This window comes from Oculina patagonica, chromosome 11 (genome assembly GCF_052425735.1).
Source record: "Oculina patagonica isolate OP01 chromosome 11, crgOcupat, whole genome shotgun sequence".
Taxonomy (NCBI): Eukaryota; Metazoa; Cnidaria; class Anthozoa; order Scleractinia; family Oculinidae; genus Oculina; species Oculina patagonica.
Window position 1 is genome coordinate 20,292,929 of NC_135768.1, and position 13,562 is coordinate 20,306,490.

At 38.6% G+C, this 13,562-nt stretch overlaps 2 protein-coding genes and 1 long non-coding RNA gene across 4 annotated transcripts in view; all 3 read left to right on the plus strand.

Moving 5' to 3' along the window:
• LOC144629939 (uncharacterized) overlaps positions 1-1,635 on the plus strand; it is a 168,501-nt gene extending 166,866 nt beyond the window's left edge. The window contains exon 3 of the long non-coding RNA XR_013566438.1: positions 1,624-1,635. This is a non-coding gene — a long non-coding RNA (uncharacterized LOC144629939). The remainder of the gene's footprint in view (positions 1-1,623) is intronic.
• Positions 1,636-2,104: 469 nt separating this feature from the next.
• Positions 2,105-5,598, plus strand: LOC144630524 (uromodulin-like). Its single transcript, XM_078488876.1, has 5 exons — positions 2,105-2,185; positions 2,473-2,558; positions 2,655-2,810; positions 4,023-4,160; positions 5,018-5,598. The coding sequence occupies exons 2-5, from the start codon at positions 2,492-2,494 to the stop codon at positions 5,371-5,373; spliced, it is 717 nt and encodes a 238-aa protein (XP_078345002.1). The 5' UTR covers positions 2,105-2,185; positions 2,473-2,491; the 3' UTR covers positions 5,374-5,598.
• An 886-nt stretch (positions 5,599-6,484) lies between these two features.
• Positions 6,485-12,695, plus strand: LOC144630052 (uromodulin-like). 2 transcript variants are annotated; one of them, XM_078488334.1, is made up of 5 exons: positions 6,485-6,562; positions 7,172-7,257; positions 9,642-9,779; positions 10,642-10,779; positions 12,063-12,695. In XM_078488334.1, exons 2-5 carry the CDS (start codon positions 7,191-7,193, stop codon positions 12,407-12,409), a joined length of 690 nt encoding a protein of 229 aa, XP_078344460.1. In that variant the 5' UTR covers positions 6,485-6,562; positions 7,172-7,190; the 3' UTR covers positions 12,410-12,695. The 2 variants fall into 2 exon arrangements, with proteins under 2 accessions (XP_078344460.1, XP_078344461.1); XM_078488335.1 differs by lacking the exon at positions 6,485-6,562 and adding an exon at positions 6,667-6,831.
• The last annotated feature ends 867 nt before the right edge of the window (positions 12,696-13,562 follow it).

Below are 13,562 nucleotides of genomic sequence, written 5' to 3' on the forward strand. Positions count from 1 at the left end.
TGACCCTGCAGGCAGTGAAAGGGTTTCGTCACGTCAAATGTTAGTGCCCTAGAAACTTACTGAAGCCATGTAAATTCAGCTTAAATGCAATCACCATGGGAACAAAGAGAATTGCTGTTTGCTCAGTCATTCACCACTAATTTAAAACGATTTCAGTGAGGTTCTTAGGTTCAATTTAAATTTGATGTGACTGTAATCCAGTACATAAACAAGGCCTTTTATCATTGTAAATAATGTTATTTTTCTTTTATTTGATTTTGATGACAAAAAGATTTTAGATAATATTAAAATGCATTTAAAATTTTTGCTACAAAAAACTTAAGATTGTATTGTATTTTTTTAAAAAACCCTTGGTTGCCAAGTAAACAGTTGTGTAGTATATTAGATCAAGTAACATAATTTTTGTTTTATAATGAAATTATATATAAACATGCTACATAGTCACAATTTTTTTTACAAATTTTAAGTTTTTGTATCTCAAATTAATAATAATATTTACATTTGTGAGATTGTGTGACAAATTAAGCATTTTAAAGCTCTTGAAATAAAATATTGAAATATTCAATGATTAATAAAAAATGAAATATTCAAAGATTAATCAAATGCAACTTTAAGTGTGTTTATATGAATGTTAATAATCAGTTGAATTTGGTGCAAAATTAAGTTCTTCATAGCTTTATTTTGAATAGTTTTGATAGGGTGATCTATAAAAACAAGAATATTATTGAGGTACACACAAAAAACTGTTAGCCTGAAAAAATGGTATAAAGAACTGTAAACAATTCCCCCCCCCCCCTCCCTTCCACAACATGCATAAATGCCCCCACCAGTAAGCTTCATGCAGGTATATATCACTAGCTTTTCCCAGGGTATGTCATATTCCTTTCCCCAGGGTTTGACATTAGCCCTGGGATAGACCCCAGTGCTAAGAGTCACTGATCGTGTTCTTCAACATATTCCCTGTTTTGCAAGGGAAACCCCCTGGAAAGCTGCTGTTTTGTCCAAAAATAGTATGCCTTCAGATTTAGCTTTTCTTTATGCATGATAAAAACCTCTGCTTTTGACGTGGGCAGAATATCTTTTACATTTAAACTAAGTTAATTACTATTTGACTTTATTAATTCCAGTGAAATTTTTATTCTTAGTTAAAAGAATATCCCAAATATTCAAATGAAATTGAAACAAATATGTAAGGAAGCAATAAAGATCGACATACCTTTATAGACTCGTGACAGCGTCGATCGATGTTTAAATTCTGAATACAAGTTTGTAAGCATTGCTGTTTATGGTTGAAATGAAGACTTCTACCGAAAATTAATCCCTCAAACTTGGTTAAAGCGTTAAACTTGTGAAACAATTCATCTTTGTAATGTGAGGAAGCGACCAGAATACTTCAACTGGTTTTTGGAGGCTTAAAAAATAATCTTTTGTCGAGTCTCAAAGTTTCCCCAGTTCACGAACTTGTCGTTCACAAAAAGCGCGCTGCGCTGCACGCTGTCAATCAGTCCAGGGTGCCCGTTTCTGATTGGCTGATCGAGTCCCTCGCAGCTTTTCATTGGTTTTCGCTGTGCTGTTTGTTGGTTTTACGCTGAAGTCACATGACCGTCGGAACGAACGAACGAGTTGCACTGCGTACGAATAGACCGATCAAAATTAATAATTTCTTGCGATAAACGTTTCTGGAAAACACTTGAACCAAAAACAGCGTCTTTACAATACTGTTCGTCGTCCTCCAAAAAACTCAAATTTGTTTCAATAGTCCTTCTTAGTTGATTTCTACGTTTTGGGCAATAATCCTTGTTTTTACCACTCTAACCCAAAGAGCTTAGAAAACGCGCCATAAATAACCACCTAACTTGGACAATTTGTTACGAAACACAAATTGTTGCAAATCAGACGCAAGAGGCTTTGAAAACTTTCATCTCTTTTTGTCTTTGATTCCATTTTTTTCCCACAAACTTTACAGAAATTTTTAAATTAGTAGTTATATGCTAAAAGCGGCCGTTAATTTATAATCGCAAAATACTCTCTGTAGAAGTGTTCTTTGGCTTATTAGTCAATTTAATAATTTTATTCTAATAATTAATTAATATTATGACGTGACATGCCCTTTTGACTTTTCTCAACGATGAAGCGGTTTACAGAAAGATGGAAAAACAAACTCAGTTTTTTTCTTCAGCTAGAGGTAAAAGGAAACGTACATTAGCTTGGAAATTATCTTGTTATTTATTTGAATCTCTGTAGAAAAATATTTTTAAATGCACGCGCAAATAAGGAAATTGAATGGTTTACGACTCTCGGTAAAACGCGCAGAAAAACTGTTCAAGCATATCATAAGAATTTAATTCCTAACTTGAATCAATGAATTTTATTTCAGTGTTAAATTGTTCAACTTTGATTTTCTTTGTCTACAAAATACTTAAATATACATTTCAACCAATATTTTTAACCGTTTCATTTTGTCTCAATCAGAAACCCTGAAAATGCAGATATGAACAAGACTTCATTGTTAACACTACTTTTAATTGGTTTTCTTTCCGTTTTATCTCTCGCAAAAGGTAAGCAAAGTTTTGCTCGAAAACCCCTAATCATACTGATTTCCATAGAAGATGTTTTTCAATTAATTGACCTCCATTTTTCCTGTCATATTTAAGTGCATGGCTCTCTAAACAAAACCATCGCTGAATGCAACCCAGAAAACGATAGCGAGGTCGAATGTGGCTTGCACAAACAGTGCGCAAAGACGATAAACGACAAATACCACTGTGTTTGTGAGGCAGGATACGCACCAGTTGGACAATTTTGCAAAGGTAACTCAGCAAAATTTAGTTACTAGTAAAACTATTTAGGAAAGCGAGTTGAAAGTACGATATATTTATCACACTTATCCCGATTTATTCCGTCTTCAGCCATTTCAGGGTAGAATTAGTTCAGATCAAAGCTCCTTTCACCACATGGATAAGAGAGAGAGGGAGAGAATTTGGATTAGGGACTAACACATCTAGATACTAACATTTCAAAATGAAGGAAATTAACACGACGTACACAAAGAAAAAAAAACTCTTGTTGGGACAACAGGAACAAGTTTGTTTTAACACTAGGCGTATAATCCGAGACGGAAACAATGTTCGTGATTCTAAACCCAAACGTATGGGTTAAGCGAAGGAATCTGACCGCTTCGAGCGTCCACCCTGAAGAAATAATACCTTTTCCTAGGAGATAGAACTTTCATGAAGCGTTAATTTCCTATAATGAGGTAACTCTTAAATACAATTGCATGTTTTGGACCACAGTCTACAGTTTCAATCTACACATTTTTAAACTTGCAAACAGTTTCAAGCGATTTTTTTTAAAAAATTTCGTTTGGCTAAATTAACCAACCAAAAACTCAGCATTTTGCTGTCAGAGCAAAACAAGCTTATTAGTCAAAACATTGGAGCAACGTCGCAATATTTCAAGTTATTTTTCTGATTACTTTGAAATTGAAGGGAACTTCAAAATAATAGTTTTGTAATGTAGGAAAACAACAAAGGAGTAATTAAAACCCGAAAATAAAAAAAGGATGGTTTTGACAGACGAATATTAAGACGGTTTACAACTGACATACTTGAAAAAACTTGCCAAATTTTTCAAAATGCGTTGTCCGTGACATATCTCTAGCTCCTTTAAGGATCTTTTAATGGATTGCTATTTCCAGGAATCTAATAACTGAACAACACCTAAATTTTTGTCGCATATTCTACTTTCGTAAAGTCGCTAGGAACTCAACAATAAGTTACTTCTTTATATGCTTGGCTTATTCCGTTTCCATATAGAGCAGTTTTCAATTGAGTGTCGCAAAACCAAAACCAAAGTTATTACTCTAGCCAATTACAAAGAACACAGACAATTCAGTTAACCAATCAAAACTCGAAGCAAACGCAAATTACTTTTGACACTCAAGTGAAAACTGCTCTAACCCACAGTTGGTAGTATTATCAACAAGTGAATGTTTCGTATGTTGGCGTTCGTTTGTTTTGTAGATATAGACGAATGCATGGACCCAAAATCTCGACGTTACTGTAAAAAGAAGGGGGCCGCTTGTGAAAATACCCGTGGATCGTATGAGTGCAAATGTACTCTAGGATTTCGGATGAATCCTTCTAAGCACGTTTGCGAAGGTAAGAGCACCATCAGGATCGAAAGCCCTGGGATAGGGGGGACATGTAAAATCGACGGGGATGAACGTCGGAAAGTTTGAAAGAGACTTTAAGAGGTACCAGTATCGCGTCTTGTGGCAACCTCGTTCCCAGGGCTTCTCCCAAATTACCAAGGGAAAAGCCCTGGGAACGAGATTGGTCTTGTGGGTTCGGCTTGATTATTCACTCTCACCCATAAAAAGCACCCATTATTTATGGCAAGTCATTCCTATCATATTTGTCCAGCTTAATTCCTTAAAAAGGTAGATTTCAATGAACCAAGAGGTACCAAATACGCATTTAATCCCTAAAAGATGCAACGATTACATTGAATACCCGTCCCCTGTCCCCTCACCGCGCACCCCTCGAGATCTAGAGTTCCAGGTTCAAGCCTTGGCTGTGGTCACTGTGTTGTGTCCTTTGACAAGATACTCACTCCACCCAGGACTATAAATTGGTCCATCGACATCGGGGAATTGTTAGGGAAACCTGACGAATGCTGGTGGGTGGCCTGCGATACAGTATTGTGTGATCCTATTGTCGGGGAGGGGGGATGTAGCAATACTCCTAGTCCGATCAACTTTTTGCCTCCTCCGCTGCGATCCTTGGGAGACCCGGGGGCCGGGACTCAGATTCGACCTTAATACATTTGGCTCGTCATGCTCTCCTCCCCAGATTGCGTAACAGTCCAAAAGAGCGCCGTCTGCGAAGCTAAGATGGCGAGATTTCCCGCGTAAACGTGTTGTGAGTAGACTCGTTCCCGCGCAAACGAGTCGTGAGTAGAATGGGGATTACTCAAGTTGAGATTTCTTCTAAAACACTTTCTCCAAAACTTTTAGATTACGATGAATGCGAGGAATTAAAAAAATGCGCCGAGAAAGCTGTATGCCACAACACAAGAGGCTCGTTCAGGTGCACGTGCAAAAAAGGATTCGTTGGCGATGGAATGGAATGCGTTGAAGACATAACGGTCAAACAGGAGAAGAACATACACCTGATCATAATAGTCGCGGGCGCAGCTGGTGGCGTGCTGTTGATCATTGTCTTGATAGTGTTTTGCTGCTGCGCAAAAAAGCGCAAACAAGGAGAGGATGGAAAAAAAGTTGAAAAAATGAAGTCTGCTCGTTCGAAATACATAATCGCGCTTGTGCCTTTCTTTGCGCTGAAACGCACTAAAAAAGCTTCCCCTAGCTAGATCTTTCAGACGAATTACGCGTCTCTTGTATAAAATACTAATAATAACGACAATTCCGGGATAAATCACCCCGTGCAGCGATTTTTAATCGGCTTTCAGTCCAGCAGAATAAAGATTGTTTACACTAGCCATGAATCTGTTATATGAGATTTGGTTCATGGTACAAATAACCTGGTAACCCGTTGTTATTGTTTTATGGAGATTAAAAATAAAGAGTGAATAAAGTTTTGTTGTTTGTTTGTTGTTTTTGGTGTTAGCGTGCGTTCATCCAACCTTGTTCCCAGGGCCTCACTCCTTTTCCTCCTTTGAAGGAAAGGGAGAGAGTCTCTGGGAACGAGGTTGGCGTTTATCGTATGGATGCACTTGCCAATGAGAAACGCTATCAATTTCGAGAAGCATATCATATGTTAATAACACGTTTTGGACACTGAAAACACATGTTCAGCGGGTTTGCCAGGCCTGAAGTAGTATGGAAAGTAGTTGACGAAAAACACGCATTCAATCAATTTGTCCTGGCAGCCAATTTCTAATTGGCTCGTGGTTCTTTATGGCAAATGAATGTCACTTGATTTCATTTACAAAGCGAACCTGTCTAAGAGAGGATTGGCTTTTCAGGGAATTGGAAATCGATCGTGTTTTGTTTCTCATAGTATAGGAAACGGCTTTGAAAAGCAATAAAACAAAATGAGCGTTCTTACAATCGTTGCAGTAACCCACCGTTTCGTCAATTTACAGTAAAAAAGACTACATAAAATTTGCTTCAACAGTTCCGTTTTTTTAGCAATAATTTTTACTACTTCAATTCAGCTTTTCATGAATAGTCACAACTTGTAAAAATTTGTGTGTAACTTGTCGCGCGCAAAACAAACATTATTGCAAATCACAACACAAAAAATCTCGAAAGTTTCGTCTGTTTTTGTGTTAAATTCCATTTCAGTTTTTTTACTTTCCTTGTCAAAATCTGGTCTTCAACTTTCTTAAAATCTTTGAAAAAATGTTTAAATTAAAAGTTACGTACTAAAAGCGCAGTAAATTTATAGATTAGTCAATTATATGGTTTCGTTCTAATAATTGATTAATATTGTGACGTAACACCTTTCTCAGTTTTGAATTTTTCCACGACGAAGCGGCTTAAAGAGAAATGGAAAAACATTCTCACTTTTCATATCAACTAGGGATAAAAAGAAAGGTACTTTATCTTGTAAATTATCTTGTTATTTGTTTTACTTTCGCTCGTTGAATGTAGAGAAAAAAACGTCTAAATGCACGCGCAAATGACGAATTTAAACGGTTTACTTCTCTTTAAAACGCGCGAGGAAAGTCAATTGTTGAAAATACTCTTACAAATGAACGGTAATTTTAGTAAAACGCGAAGATATTGAGGCCAAAATTGTTCAAAGCGTCAAATAGCTTCTCTAGGAGATATTCTGCTATGAAAATATGCAAATAAACTTCAAGGTTAGTTTTGGAGGAATACATTTTATCGTTTTTAGGGCAGTAAAGGTTTCTCTTGAAGTGTTGCTTCTGTTTTTGGTGGATTCTATCAAACATACAATTGCAATTGGCTGATATAAATTATATTTTCTTTATTCCTCAAGAGATTGGTCTTAAATCGAGAGCTTTAGTTGCAATGTTTAGCCACATTCACTAATTTGCACGCAAGTAAACCTTTTTTTTATTTCAAGCATATGGAATTGAATATCTCGGAATCTTCATTTGAAGATTTTTTCCTTCAGCTTCAGTACCCAGATATTAGTTTTAACCGTTATTTTTAATCGTTTCTTTTTGTCCCAAACAGAAGCTTTAAAAATGCAGATATGAAAAAGACTTCATTGTTTACACTGCTTTTGATTGGTTTCTTTTTCGTTTTGTTTGTCAACAAAGGTAAGTCAATTTTTTCTCCAAAGTCCATAATTATGCTGATTTCTCATGATTTCTGTAAAAGTGACATATTATTGTTGTTCTCTTTTCTCGTCATATTTGAGCGCTTTTCCGTATCTAAACTTCCTATAAACTTTATAGAGGGTCTCAATGGGGGGGGGGGGGGGATGCTAGTTGACTGTTACATTTTACCAATTTTGACGGTTGACGGTTTTAAAATTTGGGGGTTTTGATGGTTGACGGTTATCAATAGAAAATTTCTTACATGATTTCTAATCAATGTTAAATTTTGTGTTTTTGAATATTTACCTTTGTGTTCTAGATTTTGTTTTTTGTCTTTCGGTAATAAAACCAAGTGAAATTTTGACATCGAACTCCCAGACTTCTAATCATTATTTTTATCAATGCATGAATTATTAATTATTTATTTAATGATTAATATTAACATTTTGGCACCGGAAATACTTTCAGATAAAACAATTCTCTGAAAGCCAAAAGTTCATAATGAGTAGCTAAAATCATGAGATTTGATAGACCTTGAAACCATTTCGACGGCTAAGCTAGAAAAACTGCCTTTTTGACCGGTTAACGGTAAAAATTATGCATCAGTCAATTGAAACCCCGGCCCCCCGACCCCCGGGACTTAGCGGGGATTTAACGCGTCCAAAGCCGGGATTTAACGCACTTTTAACGGCGTGTTTGCCCCGGTGAGCGGTGGTTTTAACAATGCAAAATGTCATTAGACCGGGGCCATGGAGCGGTGATTTAACAGCACGCGATCACCTGAAGCGGGGACGGCAGCCGGGATTTAACATAAAGGACTAAATGCTTTTCTCAAAATGTTCTTTCTGAGGAATCCGTTCTAAGAAGTCTCTCGCTTCTTCCTTTATAAAGCCTTTCGCGACGCTGGGTTTGTATTTAATGTGTTCGCACGATAAAAATACATTCATTGTACTTGGAATATACCGCCTTTGTACCCCAGGGGGGGTACTCAGGATTTTAAGTGACGGGGATGATCGAATGGGGGCATAAATCAAGACCCAATAAAATCCCTAGGTCTTCCAACATAACCCAAAAAAATCCCTAGATCAAAAATTAACCCCTCAAAAATCAACAGCAAAACACGTTTGTTTGTACTTTATTCGCAGAACTACACAGCCAAGGCACTAACACAAATCTTCAGATTGCTTTGAATGCCCAAAAACATCCCTACTCAAATAAAAAAAAACACTTGCCAAATTTTCCTACCCAAAAAAATCCCAGATTCGAAAATTTCAAACCCAAAAAAATCCTTCGATCATCCCCGTCACTTGAAACCCCGAATACCCCCCCTGGGCTTTGTACATTATCGTCTCCAAGAAAGTAGTTTCTGTTTCTGATATTTCAGCCGTGAATTATATTGTAAGGTGAAAGCTGTTAACCTTTAGAAGAAATTCTTCTATTTGTCTCCTCTTGTGTCCCACATCAGTTAAAAAGACGTCGTCAATAAATCGTTTCCAAAGGATAAGCTTATTGCTACTTGTCTTAATAGTATCTCAGTCGTTTTCTATTTTGGCCGTGAAGATGACAGCAGAAACTGCGGCGATTGTCGTGCCCGTGGCTGTTTGACGTGCTTAAAGCTAAGATAATCTTTTCCATTGAATTGGAACGAGCTTTCTTGAAAGATCACACGGAGCATCTCTCTTAAACACCTGTTAGGTACCGGAGGGTTTCCTTGATGAAATTCTTCGTATGCTTCGCATACAGTGTTAATGAGACAAGGAAGCTTTTTTAGGCTGCTTAGACATGGCAGTGTAATCTTCTCAATGAAGTTATTAAAGTCTGTCGCACGAAGCTTGTCGCTGTGCTATCGGCTGAAGTAGATGGTAAACAAAAGCTGAATTACGTTCTGTAGGGCCATCACACCCCGATATTATTGGTCTTCCGGCAGGCGTGTTCATAATGGCTAATTTCGGGTTTTAAATTTGACAAATTTGTGTCTGTCACCACGAAAAACAATTTTTTAATAGGTTTTTGGCGGAAACAAACTACATCTGGTTTCTTTCCGACCTCATAACTTTATATGGACAATAAATGAAAAAAATAGACTTCTGCGCATGCAACGAAATCAAGATTTTTGTGCGGCTTTTTCCTGAAAGTCGATTCGGATGCCCCCGCTATGCGGGGATTTTAACAGACGTCTAGGCCCCTAGGGCGGGGAAATAAGCCGGGTTTTAACACTTGGTAAATGTTAAATTCCCCGGTAAGTCCCGGGGGTCGGGGGGCCGGGGTTTCAATTGACTGATGCATTACTCTCTTTTGAAGGTTAACGGGTAAATTTTCGGCCGTTTGACGGCTGACAGTTTACCCCATTTAGACCTCTTTATAAGCCGACTGATTTCTTGCAGCTAGAAGCAGTGCTGAATGCACGCCAGGAAAAGATAGCAAGGCCAAATGTGGCTCTTTCAAGCAATGTGTGAAGGTAGATGACGAATATCATTGTGTTTGTAAGCCAGGATATGCACCGGATGGAAAATTTTGTAAAGGTAAATTAACAAATAAGAGCGGTTTTCACTTGAAGCTACTTGAGTGTCGAAAGTAATTCGCGTTTGCATTGGTTTTGCATTACTACGTTCAGTCATTGGTTTAAAACTCACGTGCCACTTTCTCAGCAAATCAGAAGTACAACTAAAACCAATCGTGACTCGCTTGCGCACGTTTTCACGCTTTTCGAGCCGGCTACATGTATTTGCTTCGAGTTTTGATTGGCTTACTGGATTGTCTGTGTTCTTTGTGATTGGCTAGAGTGATTACTTTCGTTTTAGTTTTACGACACTCGATTGAAAACTGCTCTAGAATTTTTTTTTACCAGTAGATTGCAAGTTCGATGCTCAGTATTTCTATCACACAAGACCCGTTTTCCCTTTTCCAGCTATTACAGTGATAAATTAGCCCAGATCGAAACTCCTATTAGCTCTTTATAGTCAAAACAGCATAAGGAAGATCGCTACTTACATAATTATTAAAAAGCATTTTAATTAAAAATAAAAGTTTTAATGTAGCTTTCATTAAGTCGCTGAGAACATTAATTAAGATACGTAAATCCCATGTTGTGTTCTTGGGCAAGACACCTTACTCTCATAGTCCCTCTCTTCACCCAGGTGTACAAATGGGTACCAGCGAATTTAATGCTGGGGGGTAACCCTGCGATGGACTAGCATCCCATCCAGGGGGGAGTAGAAATACTCCTAGTCGCTTAATGCTACGGCGTCAACCGGGATAAGCTCCGGCCTGATGGGCCTCTTGGCTCGAAAGCAGACTTTACCTTTTTTACCTATGTGAACAAAACGCATTTCAATTCAGTAAAGTTAGAATTAACAAGTAAAATGTCTCTTTCATTTATTCTAGATGTGGACGAATGCAAGGACAAAAAAAATCGAATGAGGTGTAAAGACATTGGGGCCACTTGTAAAAATACCCGTGGTTCGTATGAGTGCAAATGCCCTAGGGGATTTGAGATGCATCCTTCGAAACAAGTTTGCGAAGGTACTAAAGAGCACAATTAATGCAGCCAGAGCAGTTTTCGCTTGAGTGCATGTCGAAAGTTATTTACGTTTGCTTTGGTTTTGGAGTACTACGCTAAGTGATTGGTTTAAAAATCTCGCGCCACTTTCTTATCCAATCAAAACTTAAATCAAAACCAGTCGTCTCTAGCTCGCGCACGTTTTCCCGCGCTTCGTGCAGGCTACATGTTTTTGCTTTGCGTTTTGATTGGTTCACTGGATTGTCTGTGTTCTTTGTGATTGGCCAGAGTAATTACTTTGCTTTTGGTTCCAAAGGTGATTATGATTTTTCTTCGGCTTTGCTTTGCATTAAGAGGCTTCTCTGTAAAGACACTAAAGAATAAAAAACATGGAATATATTATTCGAAACAAAAATGTTTTGGTGCCGTACTTTTATGGTTGCTAGTACTGGGTCGGATCGGGAGCATAGACCAAAACCAAAGTAATTACTCTCATCCAATGGCCTACTGACATCCTGTGCAACCCTCTCTAGCTCGTACCAACTCTTCCCCAGGACTTAATCTCTGCTTCTAGCGAACGTCTCCAGGTGTTCCGTGGTCGACCTTTCTTTCGTCTCCCTTGGCAGGATTTCAGGTCAAAGCTTGCCTCGTGATGGTACAAATTTAGAGTACGGCTTATACCGTTGGGTGTGACCTAGCCATTTGCATATTTTAACCTTGACTCCGGATCGCTCCAGCAGTTTTATTCCTCTACTGTAGTTTGCCCGTATGTAACAGTAGTAAAATGACTAAAAAACGACGGCAGGGACAGGACCAACACCAGGTGTCATCGTTAAGAAGTGTCCGTTGAAAGAGGGTTGACTGTATCCGGGAATCCGAAGGCATAATTACTGAAACCCATAAGTACTCTCGACCATTAACGCTGTGTTTAGGTATTTGAAATCTTAAATTAACGGAATTGAAGGAAACATTATTTCCCAAAAGGAAATAACTCAAGAGGGAGTAACTTCAAAATGAAGGAAATTAACGCAAGAACACAAAGAAAAACTTTAACCAGGACAAGTTTATTTCAACACTAGACGTATATCCTAACGTAGGGGTTAGCGAAGCCTGACCGCCCGGCGTTCCACAGTTTCAGTGCACCTTAGATTTCCACCCTGATGAAATTGCCTTTCCTACGAGTCAAGAACGTCAAATTAACGCGAATTTTTGAAATTCGCGTTATCTGGAGCGTTAATTTCCTATTATAAGGTAGTTCCCCCCACTTTCAACATTTCCTCTGAAATACTTTTGCCGACAATTTCAGATTATGACGAATGTGAAGAATTAACAATATGTCACGAGCAAGCTACTTGTTCCAACACAAAAGGTTCCTACAAATGTCAATGCAAAAAAGGATTCGCTGGCGACGGCGTGGAGTGTGTCGTAGACGAAGCATACAAACAGCAGAAAAACATACAGCTGATCATAATGATCGGGGGCGCAGCTGGAGGAGGGCTACTGTTAATTATTGCTTTGATAGCATTTTGCTGCTGCGCAAGAAAGCGAAAGAAAGAAGAAGACGGAGAAAAAGTTGAAAAAATGGAGTCTACTCTCTCTCAATACGGAAATGATTGGGAAAGCTCTGATTCCGAGGAAGATGAGTCTGACTGAAACAAGAAAATAAACTGTATTCCAAATTCGGTTGCTATGTCAACCGTTGTGTTAAATGAAGGGTCTGATTATGTAAGAAAAAAGGCCATAAAAAATTGTCCGTTTATCACTCTTTTGTTCATACTCAACGTTTTGTTTTATACCAAAATATGATTTTCCTATACCTCCGTGTTTTTTTTTCGTCAAAAACAGATGGGCACTGTAACCAAGGAAACCGTTCCCGTTTTGTTTTTGTGACCGGAATAAGGAATTGTTTGAATAAACGCTATCAGCGCAGAAGGCTGCCCTTGGTGTTATTGGTGTCCTAGTGGTCAGAAAACTCTATTGGGAGCCCCATGGGCTCCTGTCTATTGTTGATATTTTAGTTTCACTACAAGATCAAACAGACTTTTTACCCCCCCCCCCCCGCACTTCCATTCTTACAGACTATGACTTGAGCGATCCTTTTGCTCTCTCCACAAAGACTCCTAAAGATTCTTCGTCCCAGGCGCCGTTGCACTTTAGAAGGAAACGGGGTGTGCGGTGCTTGATGACGGCAAGGTGGTGAAACGCTGACTTTAAGAGTGTGAGAAGGCCACAATTCCATTTGCACCGCGCTACAAGCAAAGGGGATGAGGCCTGGGGATAAGTAGAGGGGTGGGGTTCGGAGGTGGGGCAAAAACAGATTTACTGTAATCCACTGCGTGCAAGAAAGAGCGGGTGTTGAAGTCATTGCAAGCGTGCATTGGAACATTCTCGCAGAAACATTTTTAATTTAAATGTTTCTCGTGATGTTTCTGTGTCTGCCCACGCTCGCGACGTTCGTTGCGCAAGCGAAATTTGCTGCCGAGAGCAAATTAAAACATCACTGTAATTTTCTTCTTTAGAAACGGTTTGCTTCGCAACGGATGCTTCTCTCTGCTATTGTTGTGTTAATTAGTTTTTCACAATAAGGAAGCGCATATTTTTGTTTCCCGCACATTTGCTCACTCAAGGAACAATAACACCACCTTTGCCCCTGTTATGTCTAAGTTCGGCGGATTTGCCCCTCAGTGTTTCCTTGAATCGATCCAACTATTGCATCCTTATGTTTACAAATGTGTGGGACTACTCCTTGTTAGTAGGGATGTTCTTGTACACCAACTGGGGGAGCCATTACATCCACTAGAAATTA

Bases quoted from the DNA above. Each gene is read 5' to 3' on its own strand.
- LOC144630524 (XM_078488876.1), top strand. From the start codon at position 2,492: ATGAACAAGACTTCATTGTTAACACTACTTTTAATTGGTTTTCTTTCC. The intron at 2,811-4,022 runs GTAACTCAGCAA...TTTGTTTTGTAG, and splicing joins AGTTGGACAATTTTGCAAAG to ATATAGACGAATGCATGGAC. The intron at 4,161-5,017 runs GTAAGAGCACCA...CAAAACTTTTAG, and splicing joins TTCTAAGCACGTTTGCGAAG to ATTACGATGAATGCGAGGAA.
- LOC144630052 (XM_078488334.1), top strand. From the start codon at position 7,191: ATGAAAAAGACTTCATTGTTTACACTGCTTTTGATTGGTTTCTTTTTC. The intron at 9,780-10,641 runs GTAAATTAACAA...CATTTATTCTAG, and splicing joins GGATGGAAAATTTTGTAAAG to ATGTGGACGAATGCAAGGAC. The intron at 10,780-12,062 runs GTACTAAAGAGC...CGACAATTTCAG, and splicing joins TTCGAAACAAGTTTGCGAAG to ATTATGACGAATGTGAAGAA.